This window comes from Convolutriloba macropyga, chromosome 15, assembly GCF_964194025.1.
Source record: "Convolutriloba macropyga chromosome 15, txConMacr16.3, whole genome shotgun sequence".
In the NCBI taxonomy this organism is placed as follows: Eukaryota; Metazoa; Xenacoelomorpha; order Acoela; family Convolutidae; genus Convolutriloba; species Convolutriloba macropyga.
The window spans coordinates 13,638,794-13,655,783 of NC_134482.1; the positions used below are offsets into that span (position 1 = coordinate 13,638,794).

A 16,990-nucleotide genomic window follows, 5' to 3' on the forward strand; every position below is an offset into this window, starting at 1 on the left:
ATATATATATATATATATATATATATATATATATATATATATATATATATATATATATATATATATATATATATATATATATATATATATATATATATATATATATATAACTACACACTCACACCAACAAATTTACGGTTTTTGTGCCATAATGAGGGCCCATTGTGGAAAAGACACTTTCATTTCATTGATATGAGGAAAACTGTCTAATGGAAAATTTCAATATTTCTTCACTCCAATTAGGACAGATGAAAAGACGGTGTTTGTAGACCCATTAAATGTCTCGTTAGTTGAGAGGTGTACTTATAAAAAGACCGTACGCAGTCAAACGTCGGTCGAGTTTAGCATTGTGCTTGAACATGTCAGCCAGGGAGTCTTTCCATCTGGTTCGGTCTACGGCAGGAATCTTTTTGATAATGTTGAAGATCTAACTGTATGATCACCGTCTTGTTATCTTAGAGAATTACATTACCCCTCCCTGCGTCTTAATGATTTCTGGACCTCAGAAAAAAACAATTGAATAATAATAAATTTTTTCGGTTTAAGTTGTTACTCTTGAACTCCTGGATCAATTTACCAGTTAAGTTATTTTAGAGTGTTGAAACAATTCGATATCAAAAAAATATTATGTAGTATCTGGAACTTTCCATTTTATCAGGACTTTTTTGATTTGAAAAACAGTTCCTGAATTTGCGTTAAAATTAATCAGATGTTACGGAGAACTAATATAGATCAGTACAAGCAAGTCTTTATTTTTAATCCGCTTCATCTTTTCCGCCCCATGTGGCAATGGGCCCACTTATGGGGAATTTCTTGAATTTGTCACTTTTGAGGTACTTATCAATTTGGGGCAAACTTTCAAATTCTTTTTTGAATCTGGCCACATTTGGGAATTTGTCCAGGTAGCTTGGCTCTAGACACTCAATCGCGTCCAGACCAGACCAGAAGAAGAAATCGCCTACAAATATTTTTTTACCCATGAGCCATTTCTGATTGGCTAATCGCTCCTCGTAATAAACCAGTCTGGCGGGAAGTGTTTCCAGGAATTCTATTTTCTTGACGTGGAAATCGCTTTGGTAGCAAATGATCCCAAATCTGAGTCTGAAATCGAAGACGTTGTCCATCATCGCTTCTTGTTTCGAAATTTCGACGTTTGTTTCGCCTCCGAACAAACCATACTTCCGACCTAAATGATAACAGATATTATAAAAATCCAAATACTCTCATACTTTTATTTCATTCTCAATTGTTTGAGTTGAATTTGGAAAACAGCAGAAAAAGTTCCTATTAAACGTAGGAAGTTTTGTAGAAAATAACCGATTTTTTTCATAACATTGAAACGTTATCTATTAGAATCAACAAAATTTTTATCGGATTTTGTTTTCTGTGAATGACTCCTCCAAAGTTTGAGGAAAAAAGTTGAAAGATATTTGTAGAGAAATGTTCTTACCCAAGTACTTAAGGATTGTCTGATTCTGAGCAGTTTTGAACTCCCCATCAATCAAGTAGGGCAAATTTGGGAACTCAATTCCCAAGTTGACCTTGTCGTTTTCGAACCAATCCTGGGCGTTGTCGAAAGTGTATTCTTTCCATTCATAGGGCACTTCAAGGTATTCCAGGAGCAATCTGATTGGCTCTCCCGTGCCTCGTACGTTCCAATAGCCCAGTTTGAGAGTCATTATTGATTACGCTGCGCAAAACTCAGATGTTTGCTCAGTGATTGATCTCTCTTTAATCAGTTATATATTTTTCTATGTGATCAGCTGTTTATGGCCTCAGTGTTGGTTAATAACAACTGAAGGTAACAATATTTGAACTCTAAATAATGTTGGTGAATTATTAAGCAATTTGCTCAATTAATTGAAGGTCTTTCAATGAGATGGATATTTCATATAAGATCAACAAACGTATGCATTTGATTAAGCTACAAACAAAAAGTTAAATTGAGGATGAGTTGAACTCAGATTATACAAAAACTAATTATCAAACTAAAGCAAGAGCTTCGAAATTACAACATGGAGAAAAACAGATAAAATGGAGGCTGAGGGAAAAGGCCTTGACAATTTAAATGATCACAATGATAATTTATTACATTTTTGTAAGCTTTTTGAACAATTGATTTTTTCAATTTTGGAACATGCTTAATAATTGGTCTCATAAAATTGCAACGCTATTACAAATTTGAAAGGCCAAAGGTCAAATTTAAAGCTTGCAGAGATCAGCACTTTGTTGTTCACTTGCAAATGTTGAACCGCATGCTTTGGTACTCTATGGGACTAACAATATGTAGATGATGTATTAATAATTCCGAGTTCAGATAAAAACATTCAGATAAAAAACGTACAAAACAAACATAAGAGTTTGGGCTAAAAGGAGAAGGTATGCTAAATAGAAAAATTTGATCAACACTAAAAACTTGCAGATAACTGTATAAAGATAGCGAAAATTCGAAGGAAATTGATATTTTAAAGCACAGAGCACGCTGAAACTAAACCATCCGAAACATGAAATTTAAAAAAAAAATTGCAACAAAAATCGCTAATATTCAATAATAAAACATTGTTATGCTTCAGAATATTTTACAATATTTTTTATTTACATAACGCTATTTTTAACTTTATTTTGATTAACAGTATTTTTCAAGATATAAGTTCGACAGCATAACTATTAGCAACATCAGTGAAACATTCAATTTTGGGAACATTGTCTACAAATTTGGTCAAAAATAACTCAACAAGTTTAAAAAAAAATACCGCAAAAATATTCATCTGAAATTTTCCTACCAATAAACAAATTTATGTCAAACAGTTTATGCGTCTCACTAAAAATCTCTTCTCTGTTTCAGAGCGCACGGTTTCCATTCAAAAATGGTCAGTTATATTTTTAACATAATCAGAATTGGGATAGCTATTACTGGTAAGACTATAAGTCAATTGCACGCTGACCGTGTTTTATTGATTAGTTTTCAGCAGGACTGTTTTTTGACTAGTTTACACAAAATTTTCAAAAATTTAAAAACACATTCTAAGAATTTTTCTCAACTATTCTGAAAACTTCCTGTATCATTCATGAAAGTTGATGTTTTTGTGAATTAGTTCTAATGCTAACTGACGGTCAGGCACGGGGAACATTCTTCGATGGGATTATAATTGTGAAAATGCTCTTACATCCATTGATAAAGGCTGCTTCTTCCATGGAAATCAATAGCCCAATTCGGGGAGAAAGCTCTCGAATATGTCCCCCTCCAATTTGTCAATATGCCCGCCTCCACCCTTCGATGGATGATGATTGAGATCTATTCTGATCAGCTCCCCTCTGTTTTTATGACCCCCCGTTACAAATTGTGCGTTGTTATATAGCACGTTAATTACCAGTTAAAGATATAGTTCGTGCTTTGGGGGCTTAAAAACTACATACCCAGTAAGGGGGAGGGGGACAGAATAGGTCCGAAATATGTTCTAAAACATCAAAAACTGGGCTTTTCTCATTTAAGCCGCGCCATGAAGTTATAGCACCCATCACCGTTAAAGTATAAATACGGAGATAGGGGTAATCTACCCGGCCCGAGTTGTCCACCCCTAGTACACCGTTATTAAGCGAGATTAAGGTGTAAAGCCCTTTCCACTTCCAGGTGTAAAGAGCGGACACTCTTTCGTCCAATTTTTAGTGGGAAAAAGAGTGAAAAGTGTAATTTTGAGACGATTACACTCTTAGAATTACACCGCAATTTTGAAGAAATTACAGTCTTAGAATTACACTACAATTACACTGTTTTGCCCAATTATTTCCTTCTTTTCAACGGGTGTATGTATGTATGTATGTATGTATGTATGTATGTATGTATGTATGTATGTATGTATGTATGTATGTATGTATGTATGTATGTATGTATGTATGTATGTATGTATGTATGTATGTATGTATGTATGTATGTATGTATGTATGTATGTATGTATGTATGTATGTATGTATGTATGTATGTATGTATGTATGTATGTATGTATGTATGTATGTATGTATGTATGTATGTATGTATGTATGTATGTATGTATGTATGTATGTATGTATGTATGTATGTATGTATGTATGTATGTATGTATGTATGTATGTATGTATGTATGTATGTATGTATGTATGTATGTATGTATGTATGTATGTATGTATGTATGTATGTATGTATGTATGTATGTATGTATGTATGTATGTATGTATGTATGTATGTATGTATGTATGTATGTATGTATGTATGTATGTATGTATGTATGTATCTATGTATGTATGTATGTATGTATGTATGTATGTATGTATGTATGTATGTATGTATGTGTGTATGCATGTATATAAGTATGTATGTATGTATGTATGTTTCCCCGTTATTTTGGGCAAAATCCTCGGCCCGGGTATATAGCCACTATGCTGGGGGAGGCTATGGTGGGAAGACCCCGCGGAGTTATGGTTGCGATAAAAAACAGTTCCGAAAATTGCTTTAATCAGGAAGTTTGAAACTAATTGTTGCTAGTCATCTGTCAGCATTTCTATTTTTCTAAGAAACGGTTAAAAATGACACATATAGTTTATTTATTTATTTTTTCATACAATTATGGGAATTAGATATTGATTAATCAGGTTGAGTGCTAGTCAAATTCGCCCTAAAAATAGTGCATAACTGCACTAAATTACAACAACTTGGATTTATATATTTTCTCTTGTACGCTTAGTTTAGTTTATTTTAGTTTTTATTTATCCCAAAAAAATTCTCAAAAGTTTTCCCGGTAAAAAGGATTATTGCTTTAAAACAAGATCAAAAACATCAGAAGAAGTTTTACTTATCTGTTTTTTCTAGGCTTAAAGTTAGTTCCGCTATGGTTAAATTAATACCACAGCAGCGAACTATGAGTTCCAAATAGGCCATAGCTCAGACCAACATTGCTAATAACTCAAAATTACTTCTTAATAAAATCAAATCCCGAATTTTTGTATGATGTAAAAATATTTTGTCAACCAAACTGTTCTCAACGATAATAACAATAGCAATCAAATTAAAAACAAGTTATTGGATTTTCGAACCATCAGACATTGTAGAAGACACGTTTGGCAAAATAATTATCCTCAAACTCACAAAATTTCAATTTCATAAAAAATTTAAACCAATGATTAAAAAAACAAATTCAAAAGTAAAGAAAGCAGTTAGAGATTCTTGGATTAAAAAATGAAGCAATAGATGAATAAATCACTATTATATAGTTCTTAACACAGGTTAACAATGAGCTGGTTCATGAAAATCCAGCAATAACAAACTTTTTTTTTTAACCAGTTACGTCATTTTTTGCTTAAAAACTAAACTTGCCTCCCGGGTCGAGGTTTGGTTTAAAAAAGTGTAAGATTAGCGGTAAATAGTGGTGAAAAAAAACTTTTTAACAGCAAGCGGTAAATAGTGGTGAAAAAAAACTTTTTAACAGCAAAGCGCCCGCATCTTTTTGCGATGAATGCAGTGGAAGCGGTGAACATTTGAAAGAGTTGCGGTATCTAGAGGTGAATATTTGTTAGATTTGCGGTTTTTGGCGGGAAAAATTTCACTTTCACCGCATTCACTGAACTTTTTTGATAAAGAAACTCCCGCACAAGGGTTCGAAATTCTCGCCTTTGGCATTTTATCAACTTCTTATTCCACTGCGCCGTCTGTCACTTACTTCAGTGATCTTTCTTGTGAATTTTAATCAGATTCAATAAACCTTATGAAAAACGAATGAGATGAAGTTTTGTAAGATTTGCGGTTTTTACGGCGAATTTTTAATTTTCACCGCTTAAGGGGTGAAAAAAATATTTCACCGCTACCGATGGTACTGCAATTTTTTCACCGCAAGAGTTGAATTGTTTTTTCACCGCAAAAGCATTGAAAAAAATTTTCGCCGATTAGGAGTTTTTTATCACCGCATTTATTGAATTGAGCCCAAATCTTACACTTTTTATTCAAATTCACAGCAAATCTTACATCTTTTAACAATTTTTAGCGGGGACACCTCGACCCGGGCATTCTAAAAAACCTTAAAAACAGAAACTCAGTTTTACTTTGAGACAAGTGTGATAAAATGTTATTTGTGCACGAAAGGGTCAGGAGAATAAAGAAGTTATAATTGTTTCATCACAGTTATGTAACAACGATAGTTGTCTTATTTAGCAAAAAAAGAAGAACAAATGATTTGTAAAACATAGCAAAATTTAAAAACAAAACTTTCGAAAATGTTCTAATCTAACAATCCTGTGTAACTGAGCCCTCGCATGCTGACAATTTTCAATGACAAAACTAAACCAACTCAAATAAAACCAGTTGCTTTATAATTGCTCCCCTGAAGGAAAAATTGAACACTTGAATACTTTTAATTACCACACTTTTCTGTACAACGCACAATTTTTTTCTTCAAAAATTATTTCCGCCACAATTGACATTTGGGATATGAGGTTTTTGCCCATATAATTCTCTCAACAATACAATTCAAAGGAATTGTTGATTGGTAAATTACATTCAGTAGATCAAAAGACAGGTTCATACTCAACACCTATTTTTACTTGTTTTATAGATATGCGCAAAGTTTATCGTTAATTTCTCCACGAATAATTAACCAATTGACATAAATAAAGATCTATTGTAATATAAATTGAATTCCAAATGTATTATTTCAAGGTTACCTTGTGGAAACAGTTTAATGTCCAGTGCGGATCAACTAACATTTCTTTTGCATCTCAAATTCGAATGTGTTTCCGGAGAAAACGTCTAGAATAATTGTTTCGTCTTTATTTCCCAATTATTTTTTTGCCTGTGTTTTTTTAACTTTCCCCATAACACTTTAATTGATTCACCACACAACTTTTTAGTTGTAAGAAAGACTTAGACACACTGATCCCAAGTGATTTTCTTTTGTCTGTCTTTTGTCTGTTATAAGCGTTTTGGATTAGATTCCGTTATGGTCAGATTGTCAATCTTGTTTTTGGGGATTCTTCAAACTGAGAGTGTGACATCGCTTCTTGCGCCTATATTAATATATAGGAGAGAAGCTGTTCTTTGATGACCTTTTATTCAGTATTTTAGAGCTGATGATCCAACTATTGTCTATTGTTTCTTTTTAGTAAGGCTCTGTAAGCAAAAGCACAGAGTCAGATGGCGGCTGTAATATTGAAGCAACAGTAATATTTTCTTCAGCAAGGAGGGTAAGAAGTTTTTCCATCCAAGTTTGCTTCATGTCGAAATAACTGACTCAAATACTTTGTGCGAATCACCAATATTCTAATTGCGTAGATTTTACGGAGCAAGATTGTGAGTTGGTGAACACAAAGTAAGCCGACATAAAAGCAAGCTGAAAATTATGTAATAGTTATATAATCTATCACAAAAAAATACATTGTTAACCGATACAATCATGAGTGCACATAGAACTATAATGTATAATGTGTTGCGATGCAACAAAGAAACAAAAATACGTCAATTTTTTGACATCTAAGGGTCACGGGCCTCAGTTGACGACTACCCATGGCCATTCCTCTCATCTGCTGTGGGTTGTAATGCAGAAACCGCGGGCCGGTTATCGCTGCGAACCGGGGGCAATTTACAATAAGCGGTACTGCCAATTTGTTGGCTTACTGGACCCCATTGTCAAAATTTGGCTTGCTTGACTACCACCTTGTAAGTAACATTCCACTGTCTAACTACGACCAGTTTAGACTTAGAAGTGAAGAGGAATTGGATAGCTAGAACTCGAATTGTAAATTATTACATAATGAATGTCTCATGGTACATAAATAAGAAGAGTAATTAAACAAAGAGTTATTTACCAAGTTGGGGATAGAAAGAATTGCTGAACGGTTTTTTAACTTTCTGGCGAAATCAGTGACGTACAAGATTTTTCAAAATTGACCAGAAAAAAACAATTGAATAAACTTTTTACTAACACAAGATCGTTACCCTGTATCACAATTAGTTAAGAGTTATTGCAATTTGGCTGCTACCTATGAACCCTACTCCTCGTAAATAAGAAACCAATAAGCAGAAAATCAGAAATTGATCCCACTCGTGCTCATTTTACAGCTTTAGATTTGAATAAATCTCACAGTTTTTAAGAAAGAGCTCAGCGTTTGGTTGCTTAAATAAAAAAACTTGAAAATAACATGAAGCTGATAGCCAATAAAACGATTCTCATTTATCAAAATTTTTATAAATTATTTAGTGCTTTTTAGTAACTTTGAGTACCCAGATAGATGTGCCTCAAACAACAATTATGAATTCTTTGTTTATTTTAGAAATCTAAAATGATTGAAATTTGCTGACTTGAGCTTATGTTTGCGAACTACAATGCCTTCCCAGGTTGAGGTCCAGACAGGAAATGCCTTCTGATCAGACCGTCCCAGACAAAAGCGACCTCTGATCAGACGGAGCCAGAGTGAAGTATCCTCTGATTGGACTATCGTGAGCTCGAAGCTCCGTGTGCGCTTAAAGTGCGCTCGAAATTACCTCTGATCAGTCTATTGTGCGCTCAAAATAGCCCCTGATCAAACTGAAGTGCGCTCAAAGTTGCCTCTGTTTAGACTAAAGTGCGTTCAAAGTAGTCTGATCAGAGAATGACTTTAAACGTGAACAAATCTCTCAATATCGCTATAATATATTCATTTCATGAAAATCGATGTTATCAATCTTATGTTCAACTAACGAAAAGCCAGTTTTAAAAAAATTGCTAATAAAAATAAAACAAAAAGTGCCCAATAATTTTTTATGAGCATGCCAGTAATTTATTTTTTTAACTGAACAATTGAACTTAGACAGCTTTGCATAAAAACGTCTTGATCTACTTTGAATCAAAATCTTTTCTTGAGGGGACTGGCAGTTGCTATCAGCTGGACCCCTTGGTTCTGATTAAAGCCATCAGATTTTCAGTTGGAGTTCTGATCAGAATGCTGCTTTATTTGTTGACTCTTACTAGAGACAACAAATGTCAGTAAAAAAACCAAAAAAACGTGAAAAAAAATCCGCTAAAATTTTTCTCTGGTCAGACAAGTGTGCGTTTGAATCGGCCTCTGATCAGACTAGTGTCAGCTTGAAATTGCCTCTGATCTGACAGTACCAGACCAAAGTGACCGCTGAGCAGACCGTCTCAGACCAAAGTGACCTCTGATCAGGCAAGTTCCAGACCATTGTCCAGACAAAAGTGCGCTCGAAGCCTTTTCCAAAAATTTCCAAGATTCTTGCAAGATGGATTCAAAAACCTGCAAAATTCTTGCAAGAAAAAAGGAAGAACTATGCATTCCTTTGCAAGATTTCTCGCAAGATTCTTGCAGGATTTCAAATTTTTCATAACTAGGGTTAATACGTTATATATGTAACCAGTAACTGAGGATATTTTTAGTGATAAAGTAAGCTAAGAACAGATTCTAAGGAACTACAGTAAAAAAGAGAAGCATGACAAAACCGTATAGGGGTTATCTGATTTTTGTTGCATAAGATGTTCTAACCATTCTCATCTCACATCTTGTAAATAGTCTGTGAAAGATTTTGGAAAACATGGTTTAAAAAATGGAATTTAATCATTACTTTTGAATCAAGGGCAAGAATGAAGCCAGCAGGGCTCAACAATTTGCTTAGCAAAAGAGAAAGGTTTCATATGTATCTTTCATACGATGATAGCCAAATTGTGGTACTATAGCTGGCAATTCATTGTTAATTTCCACACAATAACAAAGAGTACTTCTTGATAGTTGAGAAGAATGCAAAAAGTTGGGAATTTTCTACGTTTGCGAGAACAAAATGGCCGACAATAACTTCTAATCAAAGATTGATTTAGAAAATATATAAACTCTTCTAAGAATCTATTACTCCAGATCCATCCTGCCCCTTTCCCCGGCCCAAGTGTTTTATGACCCCCTTCCCCCTTAGACCATCAATATGATTAAATCCCCGGTCGTGATGTTTTTATCCACCAGTATATCATCGCGAATCTGTCTTGACTGTCAAAAAAACTGAAGGTGTCCCTTTTAAGGGATGAAAGCAAATATATGTGCCGTATAAATTAATCTTAGATGACCAAATTTAATCGTTTCGTTCTAACTTATCGAGTGGCTGCAGCTTTTACTTCTTTTTGCCTACTCGCCGATTAATTTTAATTAAACGAATTAATTTTAAGAAACAAATGAATGAAGCCTTGAGATTGTCTATTAGAAACGAGTTTTTGGAAATTGAATAAATGTGGTAATTGAAAGTCGAAGACTAAATCACGAATGAGTGAATGGTTGTGCTGGTTGTAGATTGCGAAAAAATGACCGATAACCACAAAACTTTAAATTAATCGGCAAACAGCTGTTTTTAGCCGGGACATGTTATCGCCCTTGTCATTATTTTCAACGGTGATCCGAATAGTAAATCAGGAGACGTTATCTGACAGAAATTTAGCTTGTAAACAAATCTGGGATAGAACTGTGACCAAACAGCTTGTTTTTCGTCAAACTCCCCCCACCCCCGCCCCTCTATTGACTGAAATAAAAGACTTTTAGTACCTAACAGCCAGTTGCAGGGCCACAGATTTTTTGTGTAGAACAGACATTTTTTGGGTTAAACCCCAGCTCACTCCAGATCTATACCGCAGTACTCAATTGCCGATATTTAATTTCGATATTTAGTTTCTTAATAAGTTGATTTCTTAAAAATTTTTTTGTTGTCTTTATTATGCTTTTTTCTCAATTATTTGCAAATTGAGTCTAAAGAATTTTGAAAAATATATAACATTATATAGGACCAGGGTGCAAGCTAAATTGATTTGTTATCGACATCGATAATCTTCATACATTGGCGCTAAAAGTTTACTGAAAAATTTGCTTTCATAATCAATATAAATTTAAAGATATTGATTCAGAACACAACAATTTGGAGCCAAAAAAGGCACGTGGAAACAATGTAATAAAGGTAATTTTGAGGACTAATATTTTATTGAGAAACATCACCAAAGAAAAGAACAAACTATGAAGAAGGCAAGTCGACGCCCCAAACCGATTCCCCCGACACCCAAGAGGCACCGACATTGTCATGTTTAGGTCTTCCCTGCAACGAAGGCATTTATTAGTTGGGATATTCATTAACTACCATTGCGCCGAAATTATGTAATATTTTTGCTGAAATAAAATTCCATACATAAATTCAGTAAACCTCAGCACCTTATTAAGTAATTTTTCGAAATTAGCTTCGGTTCCAAAAGTTTTTTCATCATACGTCGGGAAACAAATCTTGACACATGGCCAAGACATTCCAGATCTTGCTTTCGTGGCAAAGCTTGAAATCCTGCAACAAGATCTTGTCAATTTAAATGTTCAAGTTAAATCTTGACGTGATCTTGGTAAAAATTACCAGGTTCCTAAAATACAAGCAACCAAGATCTTGATTGTTTGCACACACAACCCCCTCTGAGATTTATAGCCCCTAAAAAATCATGAATTATTTCAAGTTTCATTTTGCTGTTCAATTATTCATTATTGTTTATTTCGCATTTCGTATTTTAAGATTGTTTTATCGAGTGTTCCAGATATCCAAGATCAAAAGAAGGTTATTTACAGATAGATTACGGGGATCAGAAATCTTTTGAAACGATAACATCGGAAGTCCAACTTTCCAATTACAGCGTTGGACTCTTGCGAATATTACGCCAATTAAATCAAACGCGATAATTATGGTCAACTCAAATTCAGATATACATTTAATTGATTATTTGGTTACCTTAATTCACAACTTTCGAAAAAGTGGCAAATTTATCAGTTAAATGTTATATAGGATTGATACAATTCATTATCAACAATTTGTTATTGAGGATTTGAAAATTACCATTTGAACCAGAAACTTGGTTTTTTTAAATCAAAATTCCGGAATTCGTGCCAAAACTTATCAGTCGTAGCAGTATTGATACAATTTACTGCTGCTAAATTTGACTTATAAATCAGCTTCAACTTTTCCCTTCCATTGGGCAACAGGCGCACATATAGGGAATTTCCTGAATTTGTCACTTTTGAGGTAGTTTTCAATTTGGGTCAAGCTTTCAAATTCTTTCTTGAACCTGGCCTCATTTGGATTTGTCTGGGTAACTGGGCTCTAGACACTCAATCGACCAGAACGGACCAGAAGAAGAAATCACTCACAAATATTTTGTCACCCATGAGCCATTTCTGATCGGCTAATCGCTCCTCATAATAAAACGGAGCTAAAACTCAAATTAATCGGACTCGTCGCTGTATTCTTCAAAACATAAAACAGAAACAAATAGCGTGGCTCATTTAGAAACTTGGTTTAGAATTAGTATCTCAAGTTATTATTTTAAAAAAAAATCAGTCAATAATGATTTCGGCTAATTAAAAACTTTCAGCTATTCGCCAACTAAGGAAACTGTAATCTCATCCCTAAACTCTAGTGCATTTTAATATGTGGCATACTTATAAACGTTTTAGTGGCTTGGCAGCTTAGACCAGACAAAACTTGAAGTATTATTTCAGTTCTGTTAATTTAGTCAAGCCAGCTAAATGTTTAGCCGTGGTAGCTATTCCAAAAACGCCTCTACTGATTGTGAATTCTCATTGAGTACCATTTTAATTGAAAAAATTAGCTTTTTAAATCAATCGATTTTTTGCAGAAAAGTATCAAAAAAGAGGTATTGAGTTTATAGGTTCTGCTTTTTAACTGGAAATAGCCTAACCTTCTGACTGTGCTCTTACGTTTTATCCTCCTCTACGATTTTATTGTATTTAATTAGATTTACTATCGGAGCTAAAGTTGATTAATGCGGTTCCAAACTGAAAAATATTTTATTATTCTTCAATATTTAGACCAATTCCATTATTTAACAAACCTATTTTCGCAAGATTTTGTTTTCGTAGAGGCAACATGATTTCAATTTCATACATCCATTTATCAGTTGCAGCAGTGCAAAATCTGCAAAACGTGCAACTGTTGTACAAGAACACAAAAAAAATAAATAATAACTGCTAAAATAAGAACTCCTCCCGTAACGGAAGACCCATCAAACAAGTGCAAGTGGTCAAAAATACAGTGATAACTACAATTAATTTTGATAATTTTAACACAGATTAAAAATTAACTTTGACATGGCTCAATTCATTGGAACCGAATTTGGAACGCTTACACTGAACTCAACTTTTTTTTCTAATCATTTTCGATTTTTATAACATTTAAATGCAAATACTTGTTCCAGGCAACTATTTTCAGAATTTTTTTGAGCATCTTAATGCACTTGTATATGAACTGAATTCAACGCTCAATCAACGCAATGATTAGAATAAAAATGTGTTCGTTTTCTGTTTCTGTAAAGGTTGTTTCACTACAAAAATTGAAATATTTTAGGCTCAGGATAGTCAAAAATTTCGAATAAATTTTTGAGTTAATTCGACCAACACCGATATTACAAATTAAAATCTAGTCGGCGCTATTAACTTGTAAAGTTTGTTGTTTCTTTAACAGAAGCAGGGACAGCGTATATTGTAACCAAAATAATTTAAAAAATTTAATTGGTACGGTTTCAGCAAAGAGTCAAAGAAGGACTGCAATTTTTTTACCTATAAAATTTTTTGTCCTAGCTATTGCGATGAGAATGAAGCATACCATAAATCACTGATGGGCAAAATTAAGTTGAAAACCTCCTTAAGTGTGTCTTTCCTGGGTTTGAAGTATTGCAACTTAGTGGTTTTGCGCTATTTTGGCAAAAGGTTGCTACGGTCATTCAACCTAAATATAAAAAATGGAACCCACTTTCCAAATATAGAAGACGTCAGCCTAAGTCTCAGTCAAAATTGTGGAAGACAAAAAACTTGCCAATTCTTTCCTCCATCGATTTAAAATGTGCATTCGGGCGAATTAATTTCCACCCATAAACGTCCAATGACAGCATCTTCACAATGACCGTAAGACAGATAACTGGCTGTTACAGATACTTCAAAGAATTTTTCGGACTGGACACACGCCTGTAATTTTTTTACCAAAAATAATCGACAAATCGCTGAAAAAACGCCAGCCAAGACTATATGGAAAGAGATACAGAAAACAACATTACCAAAATTTAGAGATCATGACCAAATTAGAAAATTCCATGTATAGAGCCGAAGCTGAGAAAAATAACAAATTCATGTCAAACATAAACTGGCTACGCCGTAACATCGACGAGAGCAGTTCTCCCAAAGGACGAGAAAATAGAAGGAATTTTGGGAACAACACCACGAGAAACATTCAAATCAGAAATTTTATGTTCTAAGTTCTGGCGATAAACTGATTGCTTTTGATATTCGTGGCCTTCCTTTTCACTCTGGGAAAAATGGTAAAGTTTTGTTTTCAATTTCTAAGGTTTTGACATCTTTCTTTTTGAAAGTCACCTTTTCCTGCCATTTCCACGAATGTTTTTGCAACCATGAAATTTGCATCTAACAATGAATTTTCCTGCTCATAAATTGAAACGGCATGTGCATGATGTCAATGATTAAGAATTTGTGCTCTTTTTCAAATCATTTGTATAAGTTTATGCCTTTTGTCATTCAAAAAACGGGATTTCGGCGCTCACTTGGAACCCAAGAATGAATTCTTGTATAATGAAAGCTGATTAAGTTCACCTAAATTTTCAGCCACATTTTGGGACCAATCGTTTTAATTTTTTTTGGAAAATCTAAATTTTACCAGAGCTTTCTTCTCTGTGAAAGTTTTTTTCTTTCGTTTAACATATAAATTCAAACTCTGAATCTATTCACTTTCGACTTGCGGACTTGGATCAAGTGTCATTTTCGAAGCATCAGATTTGATTGAACTTTTGTTTTAGAGTAACAATAAAGATCGCTCAGTCCTCTGGTATCTACGTTCCGTCTAAAGTTTCATCAAGTTTGCTAACGTCTCATTAGTCAAAATTCACACAATAATTCTTTGTCAATTTCTTTGCAGAAACTCATTATGCTCGAGTCCAATCCCTATGTCAAGTAAATATTTGATTCATGGTCTTTTTTTTATGCTTTATAAATTTTTTATAATTTTTTTTACACTCTTTCTCTTTCCTCGTTATTTTTGGATAAAATCCTTAGCCCGGGGAGCATCGCCTTCTTGAATCTGACACCTCAGATTTCCAATCTGACGAGAAAACGTTTAGCATCGTACTTAACTTTCAGAGTAATTCAGTACTGAATCTATAAGTTTTTCAGAAACCATTCAGTGCTGATTCAGAGTCTGTTCATGTCACAATTTGCTCTGAAATTCTCTGATTCAGACTCTGAATCAGACATTGCATTTATCTCTGAATTAGGTTAAAATCATAACTAAGCTCGTGAGCCAAGATAGGTTTACCATTGCTTTCGCTCTCGGCTCCTTGGAAAGTACAAATTCATACAATACCTGTAGAAATTGAAGAAATTTATAGCTAAAAGGTTGTCGGAATTTTTCTCAAGTTGGGTGAAAAGCCGGCTTTTTGAGATTTTCCAGCATGTTCTTTATGATTTTTACCCTCCTCCTTCTTCATTCTGGACTGGTCGAGACAAAACTAGGGAAAATAAACTAATTACAGAGAAAATTGCATTTTTTTTAATTCATGATTTTAATTCTTTTTAAGATATGCACATTTTGACTACATCTTTTCAGATTTAAAATTCATGTGGCCCATACAGTTCATCCTAAAAGAAAAGGCGGGGAAAATGGATTATTCCACATTACCACTAAGACCTTAATTAAAAACTGATTATAGAGAAAAGAAAATTGCTATACTTCTTTAGAAAATTACATTGTAAATAAACATTTAATTAATCAATTCAAATTAAATATGCCCATTGAGAGTGAAGAGTGAAGACACCATGAACAGCCTTTTTTTTATTCATAAACCGGCATTAGAAACACTAATTTGGATATGAAATGTCGTTTTGTGCGTCAATAATTCTCATTTTTTTGGTTATTACACTTCATGGGTTAGGATTCTCTTCATTTTGCCAAGTTTTATTGTTTCATTTTTTTAGTATTCAATCTGTGGTAACACGTCCGTTGCCGTGATATTGTTAAATTTGCTGTCGGTGAGAGGGTTTTGTTTCTAGAATCTTTAAAACCGTATTTCGGGTCTACTGTAGGAACTCTATGACGAGTGGGTTTTTTGAAGAGTGGACAAAAAAACAATTGTCGCCAAAACCTACAAAATTACTATTATTTCCCGGAGACTCGTAATTTCAAAGCCGCTTAGCTAATAAAAGCATCAACTGGAAACATTACACAGGTTTTCTAATGGCTAAATAGGAGGCCATTGAAACGTCAGCAAAATAGGTAAATTATATAACAAAAAATCCAGGAGTGAAACCAAAAACTTCAATTAAAAAATGTTAAAATTACAGTGATAAAGTCTTCAGAACCATGAGCTATCATTAGCAAAAAAGTGAACTTGTTTATGCATCAGCAGTATGTCTATATCAGCTTTCATTGTTGGGACTAACTGCTGCGTAACAATAAAATGATCAGGAGCAAATTACAGATAGTACTTATATTTTTTAACGATAGATTGCATCAAAGTGATAAAAACTATTAGCTGTCTATATACAAATTCGAGCAATTGAAAATACGTTTTGTTGGAACGCATGCATCACCTATATATGATTTCAAAAGTCTGAATAGAAATAACAGCACCAAGAAGAGATCAAAAAACTGCACGTGAACAAAATCTGCTGTTGTTCAGCAACGTAAACTTTTTTTCATCAAATGCCCCAGCATTGCTCTAATCAACTCTCCGGTTTTACTTTTGATTGAAATTATAAAACGATAAAATTTGAACAGATCGTTAGAAAACAACAGAGCACTACAATAATGCAATACACATTTTATGAAAGGTAAAGAGGAGCGTCATTGAAAATTAAATCTTTTTGATCTTAAAAAATATATTGTAAGTTTTGAAAAAATTTTCCTCACCACACAGGCCAAAAAACCAGAAAAGGAAAAAATAACATGATTCAC

At 33.7% G+C, this 16,990-nt stretch overlaps 1 protein-coding gene across 1 annotated transcript; it reads right to left on the bottom strand.

Moving 5' to 3' along the window:
- Positions 1 to 513: 513 nt before the first annotated feature.
- Positions 514 to 2,028, bottom strand: LOC142353947 (glutathione S-transferase Mu 6-like). The gene is made up of 2 exons (XM_075406181.1): positions 1,451 to 2,028; positions 514 to 1,186 (listed from the first exon to the last, which is right to left on the bottom strand). Exons 1-2 carry the CDS (start codon positions 1,677 to 1,679, stop codon positions 756 to 758), a joined length of 660 nt encoding a protein of 219 aa, XP_075262296.1. The 5' UTR covers positions 1,680 to 2,028; the 3' UTR covers positions 514 to 755.
- Positions 2,029 to 16,990: the final 14,962 nt, after the last annotated feature.

Excerpts from the sequence above, each read along its gene's own strand:
- LOC142353947 (XM_075406181.1), bottom strand. The coding sequence starts at position 1,679 with ATGACTCTCAAACTGGGCTATTGGAACGTACGAGGCACGGGAGAGCCA. Across the intron at positions 1,187-1,450 it reads GACAATCCTTAAGTACTTGG|GTCGGAAGTATGGTTTGTTC; the intron begins GTAAGAACATTT and ends GTTATCATTTAG.